At 41.7% G+C, this 23,266-nt stretch overlaps 1 protein-coding gene across 1 annotated transcript in view; it reads left to right on the forward strand.

Moving 5' to 3' along the window:
• The window catches only part of aars2 (alanyl-tRNA synthetase 2, mitochondrial (putative)), a gene marked incomplete at its 5' end in the record, with an annotated part of 51,597 nt that overhangs the window by 23,950 nt on the left and 4,381 nt on the right, over nucleotides 1-23,266 (forward strand). The window contains 5 exon segments of the mRNA XM_051919248.1: nucleotides 9,061-9,198; nucleotides 11,976-12,079; nucleotides 12,256-12,364; nucleotides 17,080-17,202; nucleotides 21,501-21,611. Of these exon segments, the coding sequence (XP_051775208.1) occupies nucleotides 9,061-9,198; nucleotides 11,976-12,079; nucleotides 12,256-12,364; nucleotides 17,080-17,202; nucleotides 21,501-21,611 (585 nt within the window).

Here is a 23,266-nt window from a genome sequence, read left to right on the forward strand (position 1 = left end):
CATGGTGCAGCCTTTTGAACTTAAAATGTCCTGTTTTAACGCTCATGTGTATCCAGGTTTTATTCTGTTTGCTCAATTAAGTGATGTGTACATAGAACATTGTCAATTCATGGTGAAAACTGTAATTTGAGATTAGCTGTTATAAAGTTTGATTATCTTAACATAATTAATGTGCTGTATTTTCACTTTGGATAGAAGGAATTGCAGAATAATTTCACTATGCACCTTCCCCATAAAAAGCTGTCATATAGTTTCTGTTGTGAGACTTGCCCAGACACCACCAGTCGGAAACCACATCTTTATAAAAAGCACACTTTTATTTTGCACAAATAAACTCGGGTTTTACAGTCCCGAACACCACACACAATGCACACAGCTAATATCACCACAATAAGGCTTCTCTTTCTCAGTCCTTGGCCGCCTATCTCCTCCTGGGAGTTTTGTCCTGCTCCCACTCCCGACTCAGGCTCCCCAACTGTATGAAGGCGGCCCCTTTTATTCCCGCCTGGATGTGTTCCAGGTGGCTGATTACATCCTTCCGGCAGCACTTGCTGGTCTGGCGGAAGTGCTGCCCTTTGTACCGGAAGCACTCCGGGCATCCCTGGCAGGTTCCTCCGCCATCTTGCCAGGTATGGCGGAAGTAACTACTGTATTTCCGGGTTCCTTGAGGTTTAAGGCGCCCCCTGGCGGTGGCCACGGGTCCCAACGGGTTAACCACTTTTCCCTCTTCTCCCGTGGTCCTCTCTTAATCCAGGGCGGTTGCCCTCACGTGGCCCAGAAGCTATACATACCATCTTCCGGTCCTTCCAGGCATCCCAGTCAGGTAAGGACCCCAGCAATCTGCCACACTGCCCCATCGCCAGTGAAGAACCGTCCTTCGTAACGGCCAGTCCCGCGAGGGAATACTTTAGCCAAAGCGGGCATAATTGGTTGCCTTCCAGGGCCTGGTCCTATAAAAAATAAAATAGACACGGGGCGGAGTCGTTGCCCTGACGCCACTGTCTGCCGTTTTTCTCTCTGTAATAGGGCCAACACTCCCCCCTTTGACCAGCACCCTGGTCGCCGAAACCTCGGCTCCTGCTCAAGCACTTTATCCTCCCGGCTGACTTTGGAGCTTCCCTCTGCCCCTGCAGAGGGCGGCCTGTCACTCTACATGAGCTCACGGGCTCACGTCTCATATTGTAGCAAGAACCGGCTTTCCTCATCTGATTCTTCCTTTTCCTCTGGGGCATTCTGATTGTTTGGGTTTCCCTATGGGAAAGGAAAAGACCCCTCGCCCTTTGTGCCCCTGTGGAACGATGCGAGACTGATGCTGGCTCTGGCAGTAGGGCGCTAGGACCCATGGCACTCGTCAGCCGGCATCTTGGCTCCACCCCATCCAGGCGATCAGCTCTTCGTGTTGCTACCACTGTCGGAGACGCGGCTACTCGTTCACCGGAACTGCACGATACCGGGAAACATTCGCACGCTTCTCCTTTTTGTCTTTACGGTACCGGTTTTACTCACCTGTACCGCTATGATCCTCTGGCCAAAGATTCCAGCGTCGCGCCTCTCTGCCTTGTGACATAACGTCTGATGTGGCGCGACCGCCTTCCCCTTCAGCTCGTCCACACCGACACGAAGGTCGTGTTCAACCTGCTTGACCATCTGCATTAATCGAAGCATCCTCCCCGATTGGTCTTGGTCTGCAGGCAGAAATACAGCATCAGCCAGTGGAGGACTTACCTTAAAATTGGTCCTACTGACTGGCTGTGCATTCTGGAGCTTCTTTCTGGGATTTGCCGGACCCTCCCCTTGCTCAAGATGGACGTTCGCCAGTCCCGTCGCCAACCAGTCACCGACGGGAACACGGCACACACCGTCCAATCCCTTGCCTGTCACGGGGAGTGACTTCCGGTCTTTCACCATCTCCTCCATGCTTCTGAGGAGTCTGTGAGATTTGCTGTCGCCATTCTGCCTCGGCTTCGGAAGACGTGGCGGATTCTCCCTCTCTTCAAGCGACGCCGTCCCAGCTTCGCGGTCAGGATAGGCATACTCCAACCAGTGACGCGGTTCCAGGTAGGCTCCTCCGGCCGCATCAGTGGTTGTGCCTACCACAGTCTTTCTGGCGATGACGAATGCTGGAGAACCCACTTCTCTTCTGCCTTGGCTGGCAATCCTCACCTCCCTCGGGTGGAAGACAGCATTCTAGAGAATCTCCAACGGCCTTATGGCGATCCGCGGAACATGCACGGTACGTGTGTGGACCGCCTCCCTGCGGTATGTGCGTGTGGCCGACTGAGGTCCCGGGCAGCTCACAAAAATTTTATTTGTAGGGTCTCCCGCTTTGTAACAGGCGAAAGGCCCCACGTTAGGCGCCATTGTGAGACTTGCCCGGACACCACCAGTCGGAAACCATATCTTTATAAAAAGCACACTTTTATTTTGCACAGATAAACTCAGGTTTTACAGTCCCGAACACCACACACAATGCACACAGCTAATATCACCACAATAAGGCTTCTCTTTCTCAGTCCTTGACCGCCTATCTCCTCCTGGGAGCTTTGTCCTGCTTCCACTCCCGACTCCGGCTCCCCGACCATATGAAGGCGGCCGCTTTTATTCCCGCCCGGATGTGCTCCAGGTGGCTGATTACATCCTTCTGGCAGCACTTCCTGGGCCCACACTGGGCGTCCCTGGCAGGTTCCTCCGCCATCTTGCCAGGTGTGGCGGGAGTAACTATTTCCGGGTTCCTTGAGGTTTAAGGTGGCCACGGGTCCCAACGGGTTAACCACTTTTCCCTCTTCTCCCGTGGTCCTCTCTTAATCCAGGGCAGTTACCCTCTCGTGGCCCGGAAGCTGTACATGCCCTCTTCTGGTCCTTCCAGGCATCCCGGCCAGGTAAGGACCCCAGTAATCTGCCACACTGTGTATTTGTTTAATTTCCTATTAAATGTGGGAACAATACATGCTTTACAAATGATAAGAAAAAGTATAAAGTAATTATCCTTTTGTACTGCCAAATCATGTAATTTGCAAGAAATATCTTGAGTGCTGTTTCCTTTTTAAGTATTTTGACATTTGCTTGCGTTTAAAGTCTCACTTTGATAAAGTCACATGGACAATAATTCTAAGCATTTACTCCGGTGAGATGAAACAGTCAATTGTTTGAACAGTCGCCCTCCATAAAGCTGTTTTGGCTATGTAAACAAATAATTCAGACATAAAGTAAAATAATAACAAAAGACAAATATACATAAAATCCATGTTTATTTTTGATGTTTGCTAATTTATATGATTTTAATGATTTGCATTTTACCACTTAATGTGATTGATTCTGCCATGTTAGATGAGCCTAAGTATTCAGGCAAATTAAATTAGTAAACTGAAGTAGTATGCAAGTTGTTTTTCTTCCCCAATTATTTGCATCTATTAACCGCATCAAGCCTCTTGATATCACCAACATTTTAGGTGTATTGCTAGGCATTTTGCAGCAGCTATTATCAGTTGCTGTTTGTTTTAGGCGATTTCATGGCTTAAAGCTTGCTTTTGGCATGTGAAATGCATGCTTGTTAAGATTTAAACTGAGAGAATTTCCTGGTCAGACGTTTCCAGTTTTTCAACTGGTGAACTGAATTTGGTTCTGGCAGTTTTTTTTTGGGGGGGGGGGGGGTTGGGGGTCATAGTCTTTCAGAATTATGAAGTGCCAGCCAGTGATAGATAGATAGATAGATACTTTATTAATCCAAGGGGAAATTCACAATCTGACATATCTGTGAATTGCTTCAGTGGTTGCACCTCCTATAATGATGAATAACTCAGTTTCAGATGTGGCCATCCATGCCCAAACATATAACCCTACAGCCAGCCTGTGTTTCCTAACAATTAATATGCTTTGGATTGTTTTCCATTACTTTTCCTTTTTCCACATTTTCACCTGCCGATTCACTTGAAAGATAATTTATCTCTTTCTTGTCTGTGAATCTCACTATTCCAGAAGTTTGTTCACCTCTGTGTGTGTTAGTGCTATTTTTAATGCTAGTAGTTGTAGTAGTGCTAGTAGTATAGCTGTCATAATTCCACTGTCAATTGTTGCAATGCTTATTCTGAAACAAAGACATAGAACACAGAATGTGGTAGTATTCAACATGTGTGTGCAGAAATCTTTTATAAAAAAATCTGTAGCTTAATGTGTACTTATATTGTGACCACACAGGGGTGCAATAGAGCCCCAGACACAGTAACTCACCAGATGTTGAATGAATAAAATACAGTAATCCCTCCTCCATCGCGGGGGTTGCGTTCCAGAGCCACCCGCGAAATAAGAAAATCCGCGAAGTAGAAACCATATGTTTATATGGTTATTTTTATATTGTCATGCTTGGGTCACAGATTTGCGCAGAAACACAGGAGGTTGTAGAGAGACAGGAACGTTATTCAAACACTGCAAACAAACATTTGTCTCTTTTTCAAAAGTTTAAACTGTGCTCCATGACAAGACAGAGATGACAGTTCTGTCTCACAATTAAAAGAATGCAAACATATCTTCCTCTTCAAAGGAGTGCGTGTCAGGAGCACAGAATGTCACATAGATAGAGAAAACAATCTCTAACAAACAAATCAATAGGGCTGTTTGGCTTTTAAGTATGCGAAGCACCGCGGCACAAAGCTGTTGAAGGCGGCAGCTCACACCCCCTCCGTCAGGAGCAGGGAGAGAGAGAGAGAGAGAGAGATAGAGAGAGAGAGACAGAGTTTGTTTTTCAGTCAAAAATCAATACGTGCCCTTCGAGCTTTTAAGTATGCGAAGCACCGTGAAGCATGTCGTTTCAGGAAGCAGCTGCACAAAAGATAGCAACGTGAAGATAATCTTTCAGCATTTTTAGACGAGCGTCCGTATCGTCTAGGTGTGCGAACAGCCCCCCTGCTCAATCCCCATACGTCAGGATCAAAGAAAGTCAGCGCAAGAGAGAGAGAAAAGTAAGCAATCTAGCTTCTCAGCCATCTGCCAATAGCGTCCCTTGTATGAAATCAACTGGGCAAACCAACTGAGGAAGCATGTACCAGAAATTAAAAGACCCATTGTCCGCAGAAACCCACGAACCAGCAAAAAATCCGCGATATATATTTAAATATGCTTACATATAAAATCCGCGATGGAGTGAAGCCGCGAAAGGCGAAGCGCGATATAGCGAGGGATCACTGTAAAGGATTTTTATTCCATCAAAGCAAGTTCCACAATCACCTCTCCAGTAATAAGGCACAAGTAAACAGTAAATCACAATTATTCTTCCTCCTTCTTTCCTCCACTGAGTGTCGCCTGCTGTCTTCGACTCAGGCTCGTCCATGTGTGGAAACAGTCTTCCTTTTTATGCCAGACCCAGGAATGTGTCTGGTGCCATGCCATGTCTTCTGGAGAGCATTTCCGTGCCATAACAAAAGTAGGGAGGTTCTCCCTCAACAACTCCGTCTCTCAATCCCCAGGGAGCCTGATAGGGCTGCCCTTCTGGACTACATCTCCCAAGCACCCCTGCGGGTGTCCCAACTGGGTTCCCATAGGAGGACCACTGCCACCTAGCATATGGGGGATGGAACCACTCCCAATTCTCAGCTTCTGCTGGTTCATCAAACATATTAGTCTGGCTGGCTGTAAATTATTTCCTCATCCAGTCGGCCATCCCATCTACCCTTCCGTTTTGGCCTCCCGCCTTGGTGATAACATATCCTTCTTCTCCTACAATATATTTTTCATGTAAGATTTTGAATTGCTTGGATACAAATGCAGCTATGTAATAAATACAAGATTTTTGAGTTCATTGTTTCACTGTATAGGACATTGATTATCAATAAAATATATTATTTTACCTTTTCAAAATGGTATTTCTCCTTTTTCAATAAATGATAGGAATGACTTTTAATTACTGTAATAAAACTTGGTCTAATAGATTCAACCTAGCTTAATAGCTTTTTGAATTTAAATATGGACAATTCAAAGACATATAGGCAAATGTATATAAAGCTTTGAAAAAGTATTTGGCCCTTCCTAATATCTTCTGTTTTTGCATATTTTACACAGTGAATGGCCTCGGTCTTTTAGATAAAATGCAATTTCACAGAAAGAGAAATGAATGAATACAGAATACAGTTTTTAAATGATTACTTTCTTTATTGAACACCCTTATCATTCTTATGAAAAAGTAATTGCTTCGAGTTTTATTATTTGATTGTAGCACCTTTAGCAGGAGTAATCCTAACCAAACTCTTCCTATAATTTGATATCAGTCTTTTACTTCAATATTGTGTTTTAACCCACTGTTGTTTTCAGAACTGTTTTAATTCAGACATGTTTGTAGGTTTGTGAGAGTGAACTGCTCCTTTATAGGTCCTGCCACAGCATATCTATTGGGTTCTTGTCAGGACATTGATATGGCCATTGCAAACTTTAGTTTTGTTTCTTCTAAGGCATTCAGTTGCAGACTTGAGATTTTTTGTCCAATTAAACTTCAACTTCAGGTCCGGACAGATGACTTTATTCTTCTACTTAAGAATAATCTGGTAAAGTGTAGAACTCATGGTTCCTTCAATAATGGCAAGTCCTTCCAGGTCCTGAGATGGAACAACATCCCCACAACATCACACTTCCATTCCTCAGGCTGTATTATCTTTACAGCATTCAGAGTGGGACTTGTGTCATCCACAGAGGAGTTCTTTTGATTTTTGTGTCCATAGAACATCAATCCAAAGGGCTTCAGGTTATCAGGTGTTTTTTTTTTTTTTTTTAAATGAGAGACAGATATTGATGTTATTCTTGGATATTGCAGCATTCTGCCTTACTACTCTCCCATGAATCCTATATTTACTCTGTCTCATTCTTGTTGTGAAGTCATGAACACTGACTCTAGCTGAGGCTAGAGAGGTCTACATTCTCGTGGATGTTCTTTTGGAACCAGCAAGCCCGCGATTCTTGAAAGAATCGCAAATCCAAGAATGGCAATCACTTTCTGTTCCCTCCGATACTTGGAGGGATGAAATATCATGGAGGGTGGGTGCGTCCTGGGAAAGTTCATTTAATTAAATAAACATATTTGTACTAAAGCGGTTTCTTTTTGGAGCTGTGACTCAGTTGTAGGCACCTTTGTTTATTGATTTTAGCCATGCAGTCTCGTTTTTGTTTTTGTATGGCTGTGTCGTCAGCGAGAAGTCATTTGCTGACGGCGGCAGATTCGCGTGCTGAAGTGGCCATGGCGGCGGATCCGGGCATGGAGGGCTACATTACTAAACGAACGTGGTATATGTGGTGGTGTGGGCGGTCGCGTTCGGGCGGCTGTACAACCTGCCGTGCACGCTTTACCTCAGGTTTAGTTTACAGGTCGTAGCCATGGTAAAGTTTTCATTTAATTAAATAAACATATTTGTACTAAAGCGGTGTCTTTGTGTGGGCACCTTTGTTCATTCGTTTTATCCATACAGGTTCGTTTACAGGTCGTAGCCATACGGGGTTGTGTTTGTATTTAGTTGAGCTCTTTCATTGTGGAGCCGTGACGTCTTTGCTTCTGGTGTGTCTGAAGCATGTCGTAGGAGCCTCCGTGTATTGTGTTTATCTATGCGGTCTCGTCTTTGTTGTTCTGTGGCTGTGTCGTTAGGTAGAAGTCGTTTACTGTTAGGAAGCATACTCCAACCTATACACACTGACTGGTGGCAAAGTGGATTATTCGTTTTGGATCTGTGCCTCTCTTGCATGTAGTGTTTCAGAAACGCGTTGTAGGTGCCTTTGAGCTCTGTGTTGTTGGAGCCGTGACTCCTTTGCGTCCGCTGTTTCAGAGGCGCGTTGTAGGCGCCTTTGTTCATTTTGTTTATCCATACGGGCTCGTTTTTGTATTTCCGTTACTTGAGGTGTTTCGTTTTGGAGCCATGATTTCTTCGCTTGTGGTGTTTGTGAAGCGCATGGTAGGTGCCTCCATATATTGTTTGTATCCATGCGGTCTCGTTTTTGTTTCTCTGTTACTGAATTACCGTTATGTGATTCAAACATGCCACACAGACTGCTGGCACATACATACTACTGACTCTGGGAGGCCGCTGCGTTTGACTGTGGGTTGTGGTGTTTGGGCGCCACCTACTGACTCTGGGAAGCCGTTGCGTTTGACTCTGGGGCGCCGCAGCGCACTGCACATGCGTATCAGTGCATCCGTGCATAAATTAAAACTTTGGTTTAGTAATATAGATCCTATGTCATGAATCATCACCGTGGCCTTGGGATAATGTTGGCAGGCCTTTTTACTACTGGGCCAAATAATCTCCATCTGGAAATAATGGTTTTCACTCTGGTATGGTTGGCGATCCTAAATTGTCCCTAGTGTGTGCTGTGTGTGTGGGTGTGTCCTGCAGTGGGCTGGCACCCTGCCCAGGATTTGTTCCTGCCTTGCGCCCTGTGCTGACTGGGAATCGGCTCCAGCAGACCCCCATGACCCTGTGTTAGGATATAGCGGGTTGGAAGATGACTGACTCTGGTATGGTGGAGTCCCCGAGCCTTAGAAGTGGCATTGTAATCCTTTTCACATTTCACTTTTTTTCCTCATCTGTTCTGGAATTTCTTTTGATCAAAGCATAGTGTTCTACAAGACACCTTGTGCTGACTACTTGACTGTCATGGTTAGGGTCAATATTTGGTGAGGTTTAGAATCAGTAGGTCTGGCTGTGTTTATTTTTGGTAGGCTACTTGAGGGAGTAGTTAAGGGGGGTAATTACCTCTCCATATAGGCAGTACAGGTGTTGGGAAAATAGTTTGTATCTAAGTTAGCACTTTGGGATTGCTAAAATATAAAGTGCAATATAAATAAAATTTATTATTATTATTATAAGTATGTATGTATGTATGTGCTGTATACGTGTGTGTGTGTGTGTGTATTGCCACCTTTTATTAATCTGAACTGTCAACCCTGTGTGTATCTCACAACTTGTTAGGAAACCAAACTTAAAACTTATATTATGCTTTTTACTTTGGTGAACAGTAACAACAATAATTCTGAACCAAACCTGAACAATACATTATATAAAATCTGAATCTCTTTTTATGTGTATTCAGGCCGTACTGACTATTGAAGAGTTGCAAAAAATAGAGCAAGAGGTGGAAGCCCTTCTTCTACAAAATGACCCTGTATATACTCTGGAAGTACCCTTGTCAAGAGCAAAAACAATACAGAGACTGAGAACTGTGGATGAGGTAATCTGTAAGTAATTAACGATGTGCTATAGTGGTGTGATTGGTAAACTGAAAAATATACTGCTTGTTCAGATAATAACCAGAGGTTTTTACTTTTGTATTGCCTTGTTTGATATAGAACAGAGGAATAGTCTGCAGCATCACCTTTCTGTCATGACAACAGACCTGAATGTCATTTTCTTTATCTTGTAGCGTTCATTTAGTCATTAAAATTAATAAAAACTGATCATAATCTTATTATGTGACTTTTTTACTCAGTTTTTCAATGTAGTTTATTCCAGAACAAGTTATTTCTGCACTGTTAATTTTGTTATTGCCTTGTTTTGTCTAACATGTATGGGAAAGCACAGCGTACTGACAGGGAATGATGTACAGTAACATTGTGGAAGGTGTAGTCTTAGCTGTGCTTTTTTCTGATTTTTATTTACTGAATATTTTAATTTATTTTGAGCAACAGGAAGATTGATGCCTGGAAATGTTTGCTTTTCACAAAAAATTAAAATGTGAATTATCTTCCTCACATAAAAATGCATGTTTCTAATAGAGGGTATTATGGGTATTAGTTTGAAAACAGCAGGCAGATGTAAATGCAGAGTCCATTTCACTTTCAGAACTTGAACGCTGGAGCCAGCACCCCTGATTCTCTGGGCAAATATTTTATTTTTTATTTCATGAGATTATCTTTTTTTCTGCCAGGATTTCTTGAAAGACCTAAAGAGTTAATGTATATTGCTCAAAAAAATTAAAGGAACACTTTTTAATCAGAGTGTAGCATCAAGTCAGTGAAACTTCTGGGCTATTGATCTGGTCAGTTAAGTAGCAGAGGGGCTTGTTAATCAGTTTCAGCTGCTTTGGTGTTAATGAAATTAACAACAGGTGCACTAGAGGGGCAACAATGAGATGACCCTCAAAACAGGAATGGTTTAACAGATGACGGCCACTGACATTTTTCCCTTCTCATCTTTTCTGACTGTTTTTTCACTAGTTTTGTATTTGGCTATGGTCAGTGTCACTGCTGGTAGCATGAGATGATACCTGGACCCTGCAGAGGTTGCACAGGTAGTCCAACTTCTCCAGGATGGCACATCAATACGTGCCATTGCCGGAAGGTTTGCTGTGTCTTCCAGCACAGTCTCAAGGGCATGTTACTCTAGGAGAGCTGGACAGGGCCGTAGAAGTTCCTTCACCCATCAGCAGGACCAGTATCTGCTCCTTTGGGCAAGGAGGAACAGGATTAGCACTGCCAGAGCCCTGCAAAATGACCTCCAGCAGGCCACTGGTGTGAATGTCTCTGACCAAACAATCAGAAACAGACTTCATGAGGGTGGCCTGAAGGCCCGACGTCCTTTAGTGGGCCCTGTGCTCACTGCCTAGCACCATGGAGCTTGATTGACATTTGTCGTTGAATACCAGAATTGGCAGGTCAATCACTGGCGCCCTGTGCTTTTCATAGATGAGAGCAGGTTCACCCTGAGGACGTGTGACAGATGTGAAAGGGTCTAGAGAGGCCATGGAGAACGTTAATGCTGCCTGTAACATTGTTCAGCATGACCGGTTTGGTGGGGGGATCAGTGATGGTCTGGGGAGGCATATCCATGGAGGGACGCACAGACCTCTACAGGCTAGACAATGGCACCTTGACTGCCATTAGGTATCGGGATGAAATCCTTGGGCCCATTGTCAGACCCTATGCTGGTGCAGTGGGTCCTGGGTTCCTCCTGGTGCACGACAATGCCCAGCCTCATGAGGCGAGAGTATGTAGGCAGATCCTGGAGGATGAAGGAATTGATACCATTGACTGGCCACCACTCTCACTCGCCTGACCTTAGTCCAGTAGAACACCGGGACATTATGTTTCAGTCCATCCAACACCACCAGGTTGCATCTCGGACTGTCCAGTAGCTCAGTGATGCCCTGGTCCAGATCTGGGAGGAGATCCCCCAGGACACCATCCGTCGTCTCATTATGAGTATGAACCAACGTTTGTCATACATGCATACAAGCATGTGGGGGCCATACAAACTACTGAATACGATTTGGAGTGAACAGTTTTGCCATGGCCCTCACAGCTTTCCAACCTAAACATCATTGACAGTCTGTGGATGGATCTCAGCAGAGCAGTGCATGCAGGACGGCCCAAGAATCTTGCAGAATTAGAAGCCTTTTGCAAAGACGAATGGGCAAAAATACCCCAAGTAAGAACTGAAAGACTCTTAGCTGGCTACAACAAGGGTTTAAAATCTGTGTTACTTGCTAAAGGGGGTCTAAGTACTGGCCATGTCGGGGGCCCAAACATTTGCTTCAGGCCTTTTTCATTTTTTGGAATTTTGTACCTGTGAATAATGGAAAAAAAATGTAACCTTGCATAAACAATTAAAGAAATGTGTCATCTTTAACTTTATGCTGTTTTGTGAGCAGAAGATGTGATCAGTTCATCTTCTGCTCACTTAACTATTCACAGTAACTGATGTTTTAAGCAAGGGGGCCCAAACCTTTGCATGCCACTGTACAACCTTTAAAAAAATCATAAAATATTATTAACCTAGTAAAAAATTTTTTTTAAACTTGGAATGTTAATGGTTATTTTTGGTGCAGATTATGTAGTTTATTAACGTGAAAGTGCAATGTTTTCCTTTTGTAATGACTTTGCCACATTTTATAGTACCTTTATTTGCAAAATTTCTTTGAAGTAGGTTGAAATTAAAAATGTAAAAACAAAAAAATTAAAAGGTATTAAAAAAAAATACTAAAAAAAACTACCTTTGTTTTACTTATAGGTTTATCCTGATCCAGTACAGGTGGTGTCAATTGGAATTCCAGTTGAAAATTTGTTAAGCTCCATGGCTGAAAATCCATCTTCTGTCGAACTTTGTTGTGGAACGTAAGATTACCATTTTGGTTTATCACTTTTAAACTTGAGCTTACCAGTCATGCTTGTTTTATCATGAATTTCAGTGGGAGTTTGAGGAATTCTCTTTTAGACAAATCATGCTGATAGTAGTGGCAAATATTTCATGTTGTAAAGGCAAAGTGTTTTTTTTTTCCTGTCTTTTCCAGCCATTTACTGCGGACTGGTGTCATTAAAGATTTTGTAATTGTTTCTGACCGTCAGCTTGTGAAAGGAATAAATAGGATTGTTGCAGTGACTGGCGACCAAGCCAAAGAGGTCAGAATGCAATTGTTTATACTGTCTTTATACAGAGATATTCATGAGTCAATGGTCATGTAAAATGCAATGTGGTTGAAGGTTAAGGAATTAGACTCAGATGGCTGCATTTCCAAATTGAACATGGAATGCACAATAAAATCCGGAGCTTGTCTGCTAATTGTTCAGTGTCAAAACTATAGAAGTATGTATTCTTTTACCTTGAGATGCAAGTCTGTTTGGTAAGTTGTTAGCTATGAAAAGAAAACTGTGTGAATCATTGATTTATATTGTTTCTTGTATATATTAGCAGCAATTTGTGAAAAGCAGGTATTGTATAGGATGCCCAGGAAATCTATAGAATGCGTGATGTTTTTAAGCAAAGCGTGAAATGTCTGTGTTGCATTAATATGCTATTTACTTTCCATAGGCATTGTATATAACACGTTGGCATTATACAGAACGACAAATACTATTTAGGCAAAGTGTGAAAAGTGAGTCATGAAAAGACCTTTATTGAAAAGACGTATATAAAAATGAAAAATCCATCCATCCATTATCCAACCTGCTATATCCTAACTACAGGGTCACGGGGGTCTGCTGGAGCCAATCCCAGCCAACACAGGGCGCAAGGCAGGAAACAAACCCCGGGCAGGGCGCCATCCCACCGCAGAAAATGAAAAATGAAATACAAAATAAAGTACAGGACTTTACTACTTGTTGCAACAAGGAAGGGTTTTTCACACAAGAGCATTTCCTATTTTGACCCTTATTCTTGCACATACACCTAACAAAACCTTGACCGCTTGTGGACTGAGTGATAGCAGCTAATCAAAGAGGTATTTCATGATCAGGAATGTCTTCAACTGTGAGTAAGTCCTTTGGACATAGTGAATTGTGATCTGGCATAGAGTTGGTTCAAAATTCCTTGAGTAGTTCCAAGTCGGTAAAAACCATCTTCTGTCACCCTCATAACAACTGCCAACAGATTGTGCAAGTCACCCTGTCCCTTGTCGACGTCTGGAATAAGAACTCACACAGTGGTCCCCAAAGACACGGGAGGAATTTTTTTTTGTCACATGTTGGTCACTAGCAGAAGTATTTTATACTTTGCTGGCTTACCTTTTGGCATTGCAAAGAATGCCTAGGAATTGTTTGAAATTTTAATCCTTTCATATTTTGATGTCCCTTTTTCGGCAGTCTATAGATTTCCTGGGGCATTCTACACAATGCCTAATTTCACACATTGACGGTAACATATACATTTGATCATTTTTAAAAAAATTTTCTTGAAAGGCAGTCTTATATTGCAAACATATGTGTTCAGTTCCTATGGAACAAATTAACCAGTTTTAGTGAGTCTTGTGTATTCTTCTTCCTCTTCATCTTTTCTCACTTTGATCAACCTTCTCGAAACAGCTCAGTCAGACCCCTTTCCTTCAGATCTGCTTTTACTTTATCCATCCACTTCCACTTAAGGAGTGCTACAATGTAAGCCAAAATGATTTTATTCACATTCTGTCTTAAACTAATAATTCTTGTTAGAATACAAACATTTTATCAGACAGAAGTCAGTCATTGTCCAACCCGCTATATCCTAACACAGGGTCGGGGGGGGGGTCTGCTTTAGCCAATCCCAGCCAGCACAGGGCGCAAAGCAGGATCAAATCCTGGACAGGGCACCAGCCCACCGCAGGGCACACACACACACACACACTAGGGACAATTTAGGATCGGCAATGCACCTGACCTGCATGTCTTTGGACTGTGGGAGGAAACCTGGAGCACCCGGAGGAAACCCACGCAGACACGGGGAGAACATGCAAACTCCACGCAGGGAGGACCCGGGAAGCGAACCCAGGTCTCCTTACTGCGAGGCAGCAGCGCTACCACTACGCCACCATGCCGCCCTCAAACAGAAGTGCTCCCTTCAATTTAAACGGTGTTTAGTGGTGTATACAGCTTCTCTTTTATGCGGCTCGAACATTACTGTGATGGATATAATTCAAAATATGTTTCCGACTCCGCCAAGCCTTAGTGATTACACAAGGGAAAAATGAAAGATTTGCCAAGTTATACTCTTTTTAATGTTGAAAATTAAGTAATGTTAGAGATCAGCTTTAGACTTTAAGAAGCGAGTCTGCTTTAATGAGTCTTGTGTATGGGAAATATTATTCATTGGTAAATTACAAAAAAAGTAATTGCTTTATTCTTGAGAAAGTCAGAGGCTGTGCGCAGCCAAACACATGATTAGAGTTATTCATAGTCTTATTGGTCAGCTGTAGAAGTGGTATGTAGGCAGCTCTAACATTATGTTCTGCTTAGCTGACAGTTGTGGATCAGATTTTATGATGTATGGACTTATTTGTTATTGCTTTCAACACACAGACAGATGACAACCTTTAACTAGCATTAATCAAATTACATAAATACATTTTTGTAATTTGTTGCTTATTATGTAGTTAACTAGTATCATAGTTTTTCCCAGTATATTTTTTGCAGACCCAAAAATGACAGTTCTCTAAAGGCCCCATCTGTGCCTCATTATTATACCACGTCCTTATCCACTTCTGATTTGCAGGCTATGGTGGAGAGTTAGCCTCTACATTGAAGAATAAGTTTGGTCATTTTAAAGATGAAGTGTTTTAAAACAATTCTGGTCTACTTACACTTGCAGCAGGCACTAGTTTGGTAAACTAAGCTGTATTTACTGTTTTTATAACAATCCTAGTTTATCATTGCTTACCAATGCAACCAGATGGGCACTAGTCTAAAAGTGGAAAAGCAAAGCTTTCAGGTTCAAGAATACAACAGTTTTCCAACAGTGCCCACCTGACTACCTGTCCATTAAAAGCACAACACAGGCATTGCATTGCAGGTCCACTGCATGTTATACTCACACGGTGTCTTACACTTACTCATCCTGTGACAATTTAAAAGTTAACAATTAACCTATTTACACATCATAGCAAGAAAATCAGGCAGGTGATAGTTTGACTTGCAGTATTGTCAGATAAACTGAGTTAATTTTACTATTATTACTATTAATATTACTACAGTATTATTATATTTCAATTAATAACCTAGGAAAATGTCAATTTTCAATTTTTCAATTTCAATTTCAATTCTTTATTGTCATGTGTACAAGTACCATGTACAATGAAATGCTTGCTTGCATGTGCCCCTGCAGACAGTGAACACAGACAAATAAAAAAAACACACACAACACAATAAGTAAATAAATAAAACCAGAATCCTAGGAATAAATAGAGACAGTGGCAGAAGTATATGTGCAGGTAGCAGTGGAGGTGACACAAGGTTACTGATTGTTCACGAGTCTGATTGCAGTTGGGTAGAAACTGTTCCTGAACCTGGAGGATCACGTCCGAATGGACTTTAGTCGCTTCCCAGATGGGAGGAGGGTGATAAGTGACAGTGCAGGGTGGCTGGGGTCCCGCCTGATACGGTTCACTTTCCTGAGACAGCGTGTAGTGTGGATGTCATGGATCGCAGGGAGCTGTGTGCCCGTGATCTGCTGTGCTGCGTTCACCACACGCTGCAAAGCTCTGCAGTCCTGAAATGAGCAGTTGCTGTACCAGGATGTGATGCATCCTGTCAGGACGGATTCCACAGTACACCTGTAGAATCTGCACACGGCTGTGGGGGACATCTGGGCGTTACTCAGTCTCCTGAGGAAGTAGAGACGTTGTTAGGCTTTCTTGACTACTGCCGCAGTGTGACTTGACCATTTAAGGTCATCAGTGAGGGTGACTCCGAGGAACCTAAAGCTGCTGACCTGCTCCACAGCCTCACCTCCGATGTAGATGGGGCTGTGCTTTGTTGCCTGTTTGCGGAAATCCACAATCATCTCCTTAGTTTTGCTAACGTTGAGGGTGAGGTTGTTGTCCTGACACCATTCTGACAGGAGTCTGACCTCCTCCCTGTAGGCCATCTCATCGTCCTTGCTGATCAGACCTATTACAGTGGTATCGTCAGCAAATTTGAGGATGGTGTTAGAGCTGTACTTAGCTACACAGTCATGGGTGTAGAGAGAGTAAAGCAGGGGGCTCAGCACACTGCCCTGCGGGGTGCCAGTCTTGATGATGTTGATGGAGGAGGTTTTTCCACCAATATGCTCTTGCTGAGGTCTGCCGGTGAGGAAGTCCAGTACCCAGTTACACAGTGAAGAGCTAAGTCCCAGATCCAGAAGTTTAGTGATGAGCTGGGATGGAATGACGGTGTTATATGCAGAGTTGTAGTCCACAAACAGCAGCCTGGCACAACAGTTCTTGTTCTCCAGATGAGACAGGGTGGTGTGAAGTGTACTGGAGATGGCATCCTCAGTGGACCTGTTGCAATGGTAGGCAAACTGGAGGGGGTAAATGTAAAGCAGTTCTGTAACCATTCAATTTTAACAACCCACCTGGCATTAAGCACTCAAATAATACTAAAAGAAGAAGATGTGATTAAGTTTAGAACTTCAAAAATGAGAATAAGAAAAGAAAGGTCATTGTGCAATCAACCAGAAATGTGATATTCTACAAATGAGAAATACTAATATTTATAAATTACCCAGAGTAAACAATCTTTCCGTATCATTCTTTGGAAATACCATATACAGAATAGACAGTAGTCACAGAGTCTTCACATTAGATGTGAAATGTTAATGAACAGCAATATTTACCTTTAAGTTGGGTAAACATTTTTCTTGCCTGAACTTTTTTTTTTTGTTACAGGCTCGTGAAACCGGTCACAAACTTGCACAAGATGTAGACTCCTTGCTGTTCCGACTGCAGTCCGGGATTGCAACACTTGTGGATGCCCAGCAACTGTCAAAAGAAGTGGGCCTTCTGACAGATGTAAGTAAGAAGCACAAGACGGAAGTGTGAATGAGAGCAGTCTACTAATTTTCATTATAGTTCTTAAGCACAATTGATTCAAAGCAATGGATATATCAGGGACATATGATATTTGCTTTATTATTATTTATTTGCATGCTGTCTTATACAGTATGTTTATTTTAAACTTACTTAAAAACTTTCAGTTCAAAATTCTATAAATGAGTGGCATGGTGGCACAACGTTTACTGATTCTGTCTTACAATGCAGGACTGCAATTTTAAGTTCCTCTGTTTACCTTCTGTGAATATAAGTTAACTCAATGAGTCATATGGACACATTTTAAGATGTTAAATTGACAATTGTAAAATGGGTGGGGATGACTGTGCCTCTGTTAGAGGAACATCCCTTCTGTAAGGCTTGGTAAATACCTGCAGTTTTGTTTTATTAGGTACAAGAAAACCATTTTGAAAACACCCAGCCAAATGTAAACTGAGGAAGTTTTGAAAAAGTCAGATAAAGGTAGAGAGAATTATGCCCAGCTAATACCGCAAAATATGAGATTACCAGTAACGGCACACTGCATAATAACATGCAGTTAATACACTTGACTTGAGGTTTCATAGTTTTCATCCTCTTTCTCTGTATGTTTAACATTCGTTTGCTCAGAGGTTGATGCGCTTGCTGCTTCCTGAGCAGCTCTTCGTTTCTCTACCTAGCAGCCCACTTCTTCTCTTCTTTCGTCGGCATCTTTTCGCGTTAAAATTGATTAAGTCAGTGTTTGTGTTTCAATTACTTAGTACGTTTTCTTTAATTTTTCGCTGGCACTTAAGCCTTCAATCTGCCTCAAGAATGATTTAAGATATGAAGAGGTAGGGGAAGTGACGGTGAAGGTAGTAGGGAATGAAAACGGCGCCCGTACACATGTGCCGCACGGCCACCCTGCTGTCCGCTGCTGAGAGTTGATTCTACAATAAAATAAAATAAAAAGAGGAATAACCTTGGAGGTCAATCATCACCCCAAAAGCAGACAGTAGACGTCACGTAGTATATGTGTACCAAATTTCAGGTCAATAGTTCAAACTGTTTGCGAGCTACAGATGATTTAAAATCCTGGACAGACAAATGGACAGCCACGGTAGCATATCTCTCTATTATAAAAAAAAACATCTTGGAAGGCTTGGAAGGAGACGATATGTGATCTTCTCGGAAGACAATTTGATGTCCCGTGAGAGACACTTTAACGTCATGCGAGACAAGGCAGTGAGACAAAAGCTGCTGTACAGGCTTTTAAATGATCGATGCGCAGCGCGACAAGCAGAACACGCAGCTTGGCAGCAGCAGAAAGACAGCAGCTGCTGATCAGACCCTTGACAACGTGAGCGGCAGAGACGTGAAGTGGGAGTAGCGTAGCATGGGAGGGGGTGGGCAAGGGAAGCAATCAAGGGGCAAAGTTATATCTAAAGATGTGTTAAATACCTCTTTATACAAGCAGCAAAGCTGTGCATTTTTATTAATTATTACGGTGATCTTATTTATTCCAGTGGTGGGTTTCCAAACAGCATGGGTTAGACAGACTTTCCCAGGTAGCACTCATACAAACTCACCTATTTCAGCCCATTTTGTAATTCCTACTTAGTCTAACCTGTATATCTTTTGGATGTGAGAGAAACCTGAATAGGCAAAGAAAACAAAGCAGACACAAGGTGAACATTTAATCTAAACAGACAATGGCCTAGGCAAGGTGTCATTGCATTAGTGTTGAGCTGTGAAGCAGTAGCACTAACAAGCAGGGCCACCATACTGCAGTGGTCCATCTAGAAATAGTTCCAGGATTTCACGTTGTATTTGTCTCTCTTTAAAAATGAAAAAAAAAACAGCTAGTGTCATACTTTAATAGGTTTCATTATGTTTAGCTGTACATACACCTAAGAGCTTTCATGCAGATACTCTGCATTTTACTGGTCTTGCTTTTCTAGGTGATACACTTCTTGAACATGAATGAGCTGAATACCAGTTTCTAGAAAATGTGTGTGTTGATGTTCTCCACTTGCAGTTAAGCAATGAATTGTACCCATATCTTTCTGTAAAACTTGTGTATGGCTGATGGCACTCCCAACAACATTTGATGGCAAAAAAGGTGTGGCAGGTGACACACACTTAACCAGTGACATTCAAAATACACCTTATGTGTGGCAGCAAGCTAACAGAATTGAAGCTGTTTTTTTTTTTTATCGTAATTATCTGTCCATAGTTTCAGTTTTTTTTCAGCTTACTCAATCCGGGTGGTTCCCCATGTGGTGGGTGAGGCAATACGCTGTAATCAGCACATGCGCCCAACCTGTCCTCCTGTCCTTAGTCAATCTTTTTCACATTACACTATTTTTTTGATGAGTAACCTTTTTTAAATTATGAAAAGAATTAATACAGTGGACCCTGGCTTTTATTTTGAAATGAGTACAACAAGAACATGGAGATACAGTTGGAAACTTGTTAAGGGTAAATTTCACACAAACATTAGAGTTTTTCTTCATATAGAGAAGCATAGACCCTTGGAATGGATTACCAAGTAGAGTGATGGAGAGTAGAATTTTAGGGACTTTCAAAACTCAACTGAATGTTATTTCGGAGAAATTAGGTTGATAGGATTGACGAGTTTTGTTAGGCAGATAGAGAACTGTGAAAATATAGTGGGCACTGAGCGTTTTGCTGAATGGTCACAATCCCAGTGGTTGGGGTACTTGAAAACTGTCATGTAACTAATAAGGTCCATTAATCTAATTAATCAAATTCTAAGGGCAATAGAATTTCCTAGGAAGAGGAGAAGTTTCCTCATACAGTATATATTTTCTTCAGTACATTTTGCTATCATGTCTTCAAAAATAAGTCTATTATTATTGAACTTATAAAGTGTCCGGATCCTTTTTAGGATGTTTGTGTCCCAAAACTTTTTTTATATTTTAAACAGTCTAGCATAAAAGGAGGCACATGTGTCTGTGACATAATACATGAAGCTTGCTATGTAGAAGGTACAGAGATCACCATATAGCCTTGAGTGAAACCCATAACCTTTCCATATTCCATTTTTAGGAACATATGACACAAAAGAATCGTGCAGTGCAATTAAAATGTCTTGGGACAGTAAAAGTGTCTGTTTAAAATGACTGCAGAGACAACTGTGCCAGTTGTTCATTAGAAACCTGTGCTGTTCATTAGAAACCTGTGCTTTAGAAATGTAGTAAATTATAACCTTCTAAATAATTACAACCTCCATCTGTACAGCCTTAATGCAGAAATCGGTGAATGGAACTAATCACCCAGATTAATTAGTTAAGCTTTAGGCCATATTCACCTGTGCTTGAAGATATTTAGAGGCACTTGTTTGTCTTGTTTTACCATTTTCAGCTTTACGGCTGATTATTATTGTAACAATTACTGCTTTATGCAGTGACACACTGACAAGACTGTAGGAACTGTAACTGTGCCAGATGAGATTTGCACACACGTGATACTCTTCTTATTGATTGTGCACTTTCTTTGCATCCTCGTCTTTATAAATGTTTAGAGTATGTGGTGCTGTGCCACTTCATAATATTCCTCTGTCTGTTTTTTCTGAACCCACTAAACCAAATTATAGTGTCCTAACAGCATAGTGCACAAAGCATGAACCAACGCTGGAAAGGGTGCCAGTCCCCATTATAATTCATCCATTCATTTTCTAAAATTCTAAACCAATCCAGGATCTTGGAGTTAAGATTTTAATATTATTATTACTTGCCAACAACTTTATCCAAGTCAAGTTAAAACATTTGTGATATGATTGGTTACCTTTCTTTTGTTTTTCCAGTAGTGGGATTTAAATCCACGACCTCAAGGTTTGAAGTCCAGAGCACCACGCCACACTGCCTGATATTCTTTTAGATGCAAACTACTGTCTTGTCATCAGCTGTAGAAGCCTTTCATTTGTAGCTTGCATCTATACAAGAATGGCTTTTCTTTGGTAGAACCAAATTTCAAAGATTTGTGGTCTCCTAATGTGTTTTTGTGAGTGTCCATGCTTCTGTTTCATATATTCTTGAGAACAAAATGATAATCACTAAATTAACTAAAACTTGGTTGCTTTTGCGATGAATCAGTTTGTACATTTTGTGTTACCTTATCAGAAATGAAAAAAAAAGAATATTTGCTCAGTTAGTAACTGCGGAAAATCTCGGGCAGAAAATCTGGAAAACTGGAAGAAAACGTTGAGATGCTCTGATGTATACATACGCACTTTGTTGAAAAATCAACAATATAAAATATATTCCTTTTTATTTTAGGTGTTGGAGAACACTGCTATACCTCAGTGGCAGAAAAGAGAGCTACAGAAAAAACTGAAAGCATTGCAGCGAACAACAAATACAGCTGTCAGAAAACAAGAGAACAAAGAGGTTTGTCTGAATGTGTGTAGTTTCTTGCTGTCACTTCAGTATTTGTGGCAGACTGATTTATGAATCAATTTCAAAACAAGGTGAGTAGTTGTGTCAGTTGTTGTGACGGCTTAGATTAAAAAGTCTTACGCCACCCAAGTAAATTACTTTGATAGATAGATAGATAGCTCACATACTCCAGTAGCAGCATACTGATACAAAAACAATATTAAATTAAAGAGTGATAAAAATGCAGTTATAACAGACAATAACTTTGTATAATGTTAACGTTTACCCCCCCCCCCCCCCCGGGTGGAATTGAAGAGTCGCATAGTGTGGTGGAGGAACGATCTCCTCAGTCTGTCAGTGGAGCAGGACGGTGACAGCAGTCTTTCTCTGAAGCTGCTCCTCTGTCTGGAGATGATCCTGTTCAGTGGATGCTGTGGATTCTCCATGATTGACAGGAGCCTGCTGAGCGCCCGTCCCTCTGCCACGGATGTCAATCTGTCCAGCTCCTTGCCTACAATAGAGCCTGTTGTCATATGGGATGTGGAATTTATTTTCTTGTGAAAACGCTATATAACAAGAGAATAAACAAAAGTAAACATTTTTTGCCATAAAAAGCAACAAGAATGTTGGTGTTTTTAAAACAAGTCAGTGCTTTATGTGGCCTCACTAAGAATGCAGAATTGAATTAAGTCACCTTGGCACACTGCTGAGTATTTTTTTGTTTTTTATGATAAATTCTTACAGGAATTCACCAAACTCTTGTTCTGATTTTGGCTACTTTGTATTATTTTTCGTGTCCAAGTGATCCCACACAGCTTCAGTTATGTTCAGGCTCTGAGGTGAGCAGCCTTATACGGTTAGCGTTCCATCTGCAGACGTCTGCTCCAACTGTGTTTTTGGGGTTCTACTGCTAAAAGATGAAGTTACTGCTAGTAGATTATCTTCTTGAAGGTGTAGCATGTTGAATTAACTAAGTTATACTTCTCAGTAGTTAACATTCTATGCATTTTGTCCAGATCCCCTACAACACTGACAGAAATGCAGCTTCAGACCATGACACAGCTGCCATCTTGCTTCACAAAAAGCTCTGGACAGGCGCCATTGCACTTTCCTTCCAACTTACTGGTGTAATTGTGAAATTTTCAAATTTAATAAATAGAAAGATTACATCCTGCCTGAAGATGGGACCTGAGTTGCCTCGAAAGCTTACATATTGTAATCTTTTTAGTTAGCCAATAAAAGGTGTAATTTTTCTTGACCTCTCACTACATTCATAATGGCGAACACGGTACAACACCCTAATACTACAAAGTACATTTTATTTATATAGTGCCTTTCTTTAGTGCCATTACCCCCTAGGAATCTCTGCCACTGGCTGTTGCTGCATGCTTTATAGTCTTTTCTTTTGCTTATTGACTTTTTTACAAGAATAACTTATTAGCTATAAATTGTCCTACAAGATCTTTTTAATAGTATTTTGCATGGTTTGTGGCAGAGTAGTCTACTGGATGCTGAGCAATTGTTTCACTGAATTTCCTTGGGTCTCTTCAGGAAGTACCATTTTAGTGCTGTTCATCAGATTTTTAGGCCTTCCACTGCATTTTGTAGGTTCAGCTTGTTCAGTTTCTTCAGATTTCTTTATGACAGCTTGAACACCAAATCTTGGA

Source organism: Erpetoichthys calabaricus, chromosome 15 (assembly GCF_900747795.2).
Source record: "Erpetoichthys calabaricus chromosome 15, fErpCal1.3, whole genome shotgun sequence".
In the NCBI taxonomy this organism is placed as follows: Eukaryota; Metazoa; Chordata; class Cladistia; order Polypteriformes; family Polypteridae; genus Erpetoichthys; species Erpetoichthys calabaricus.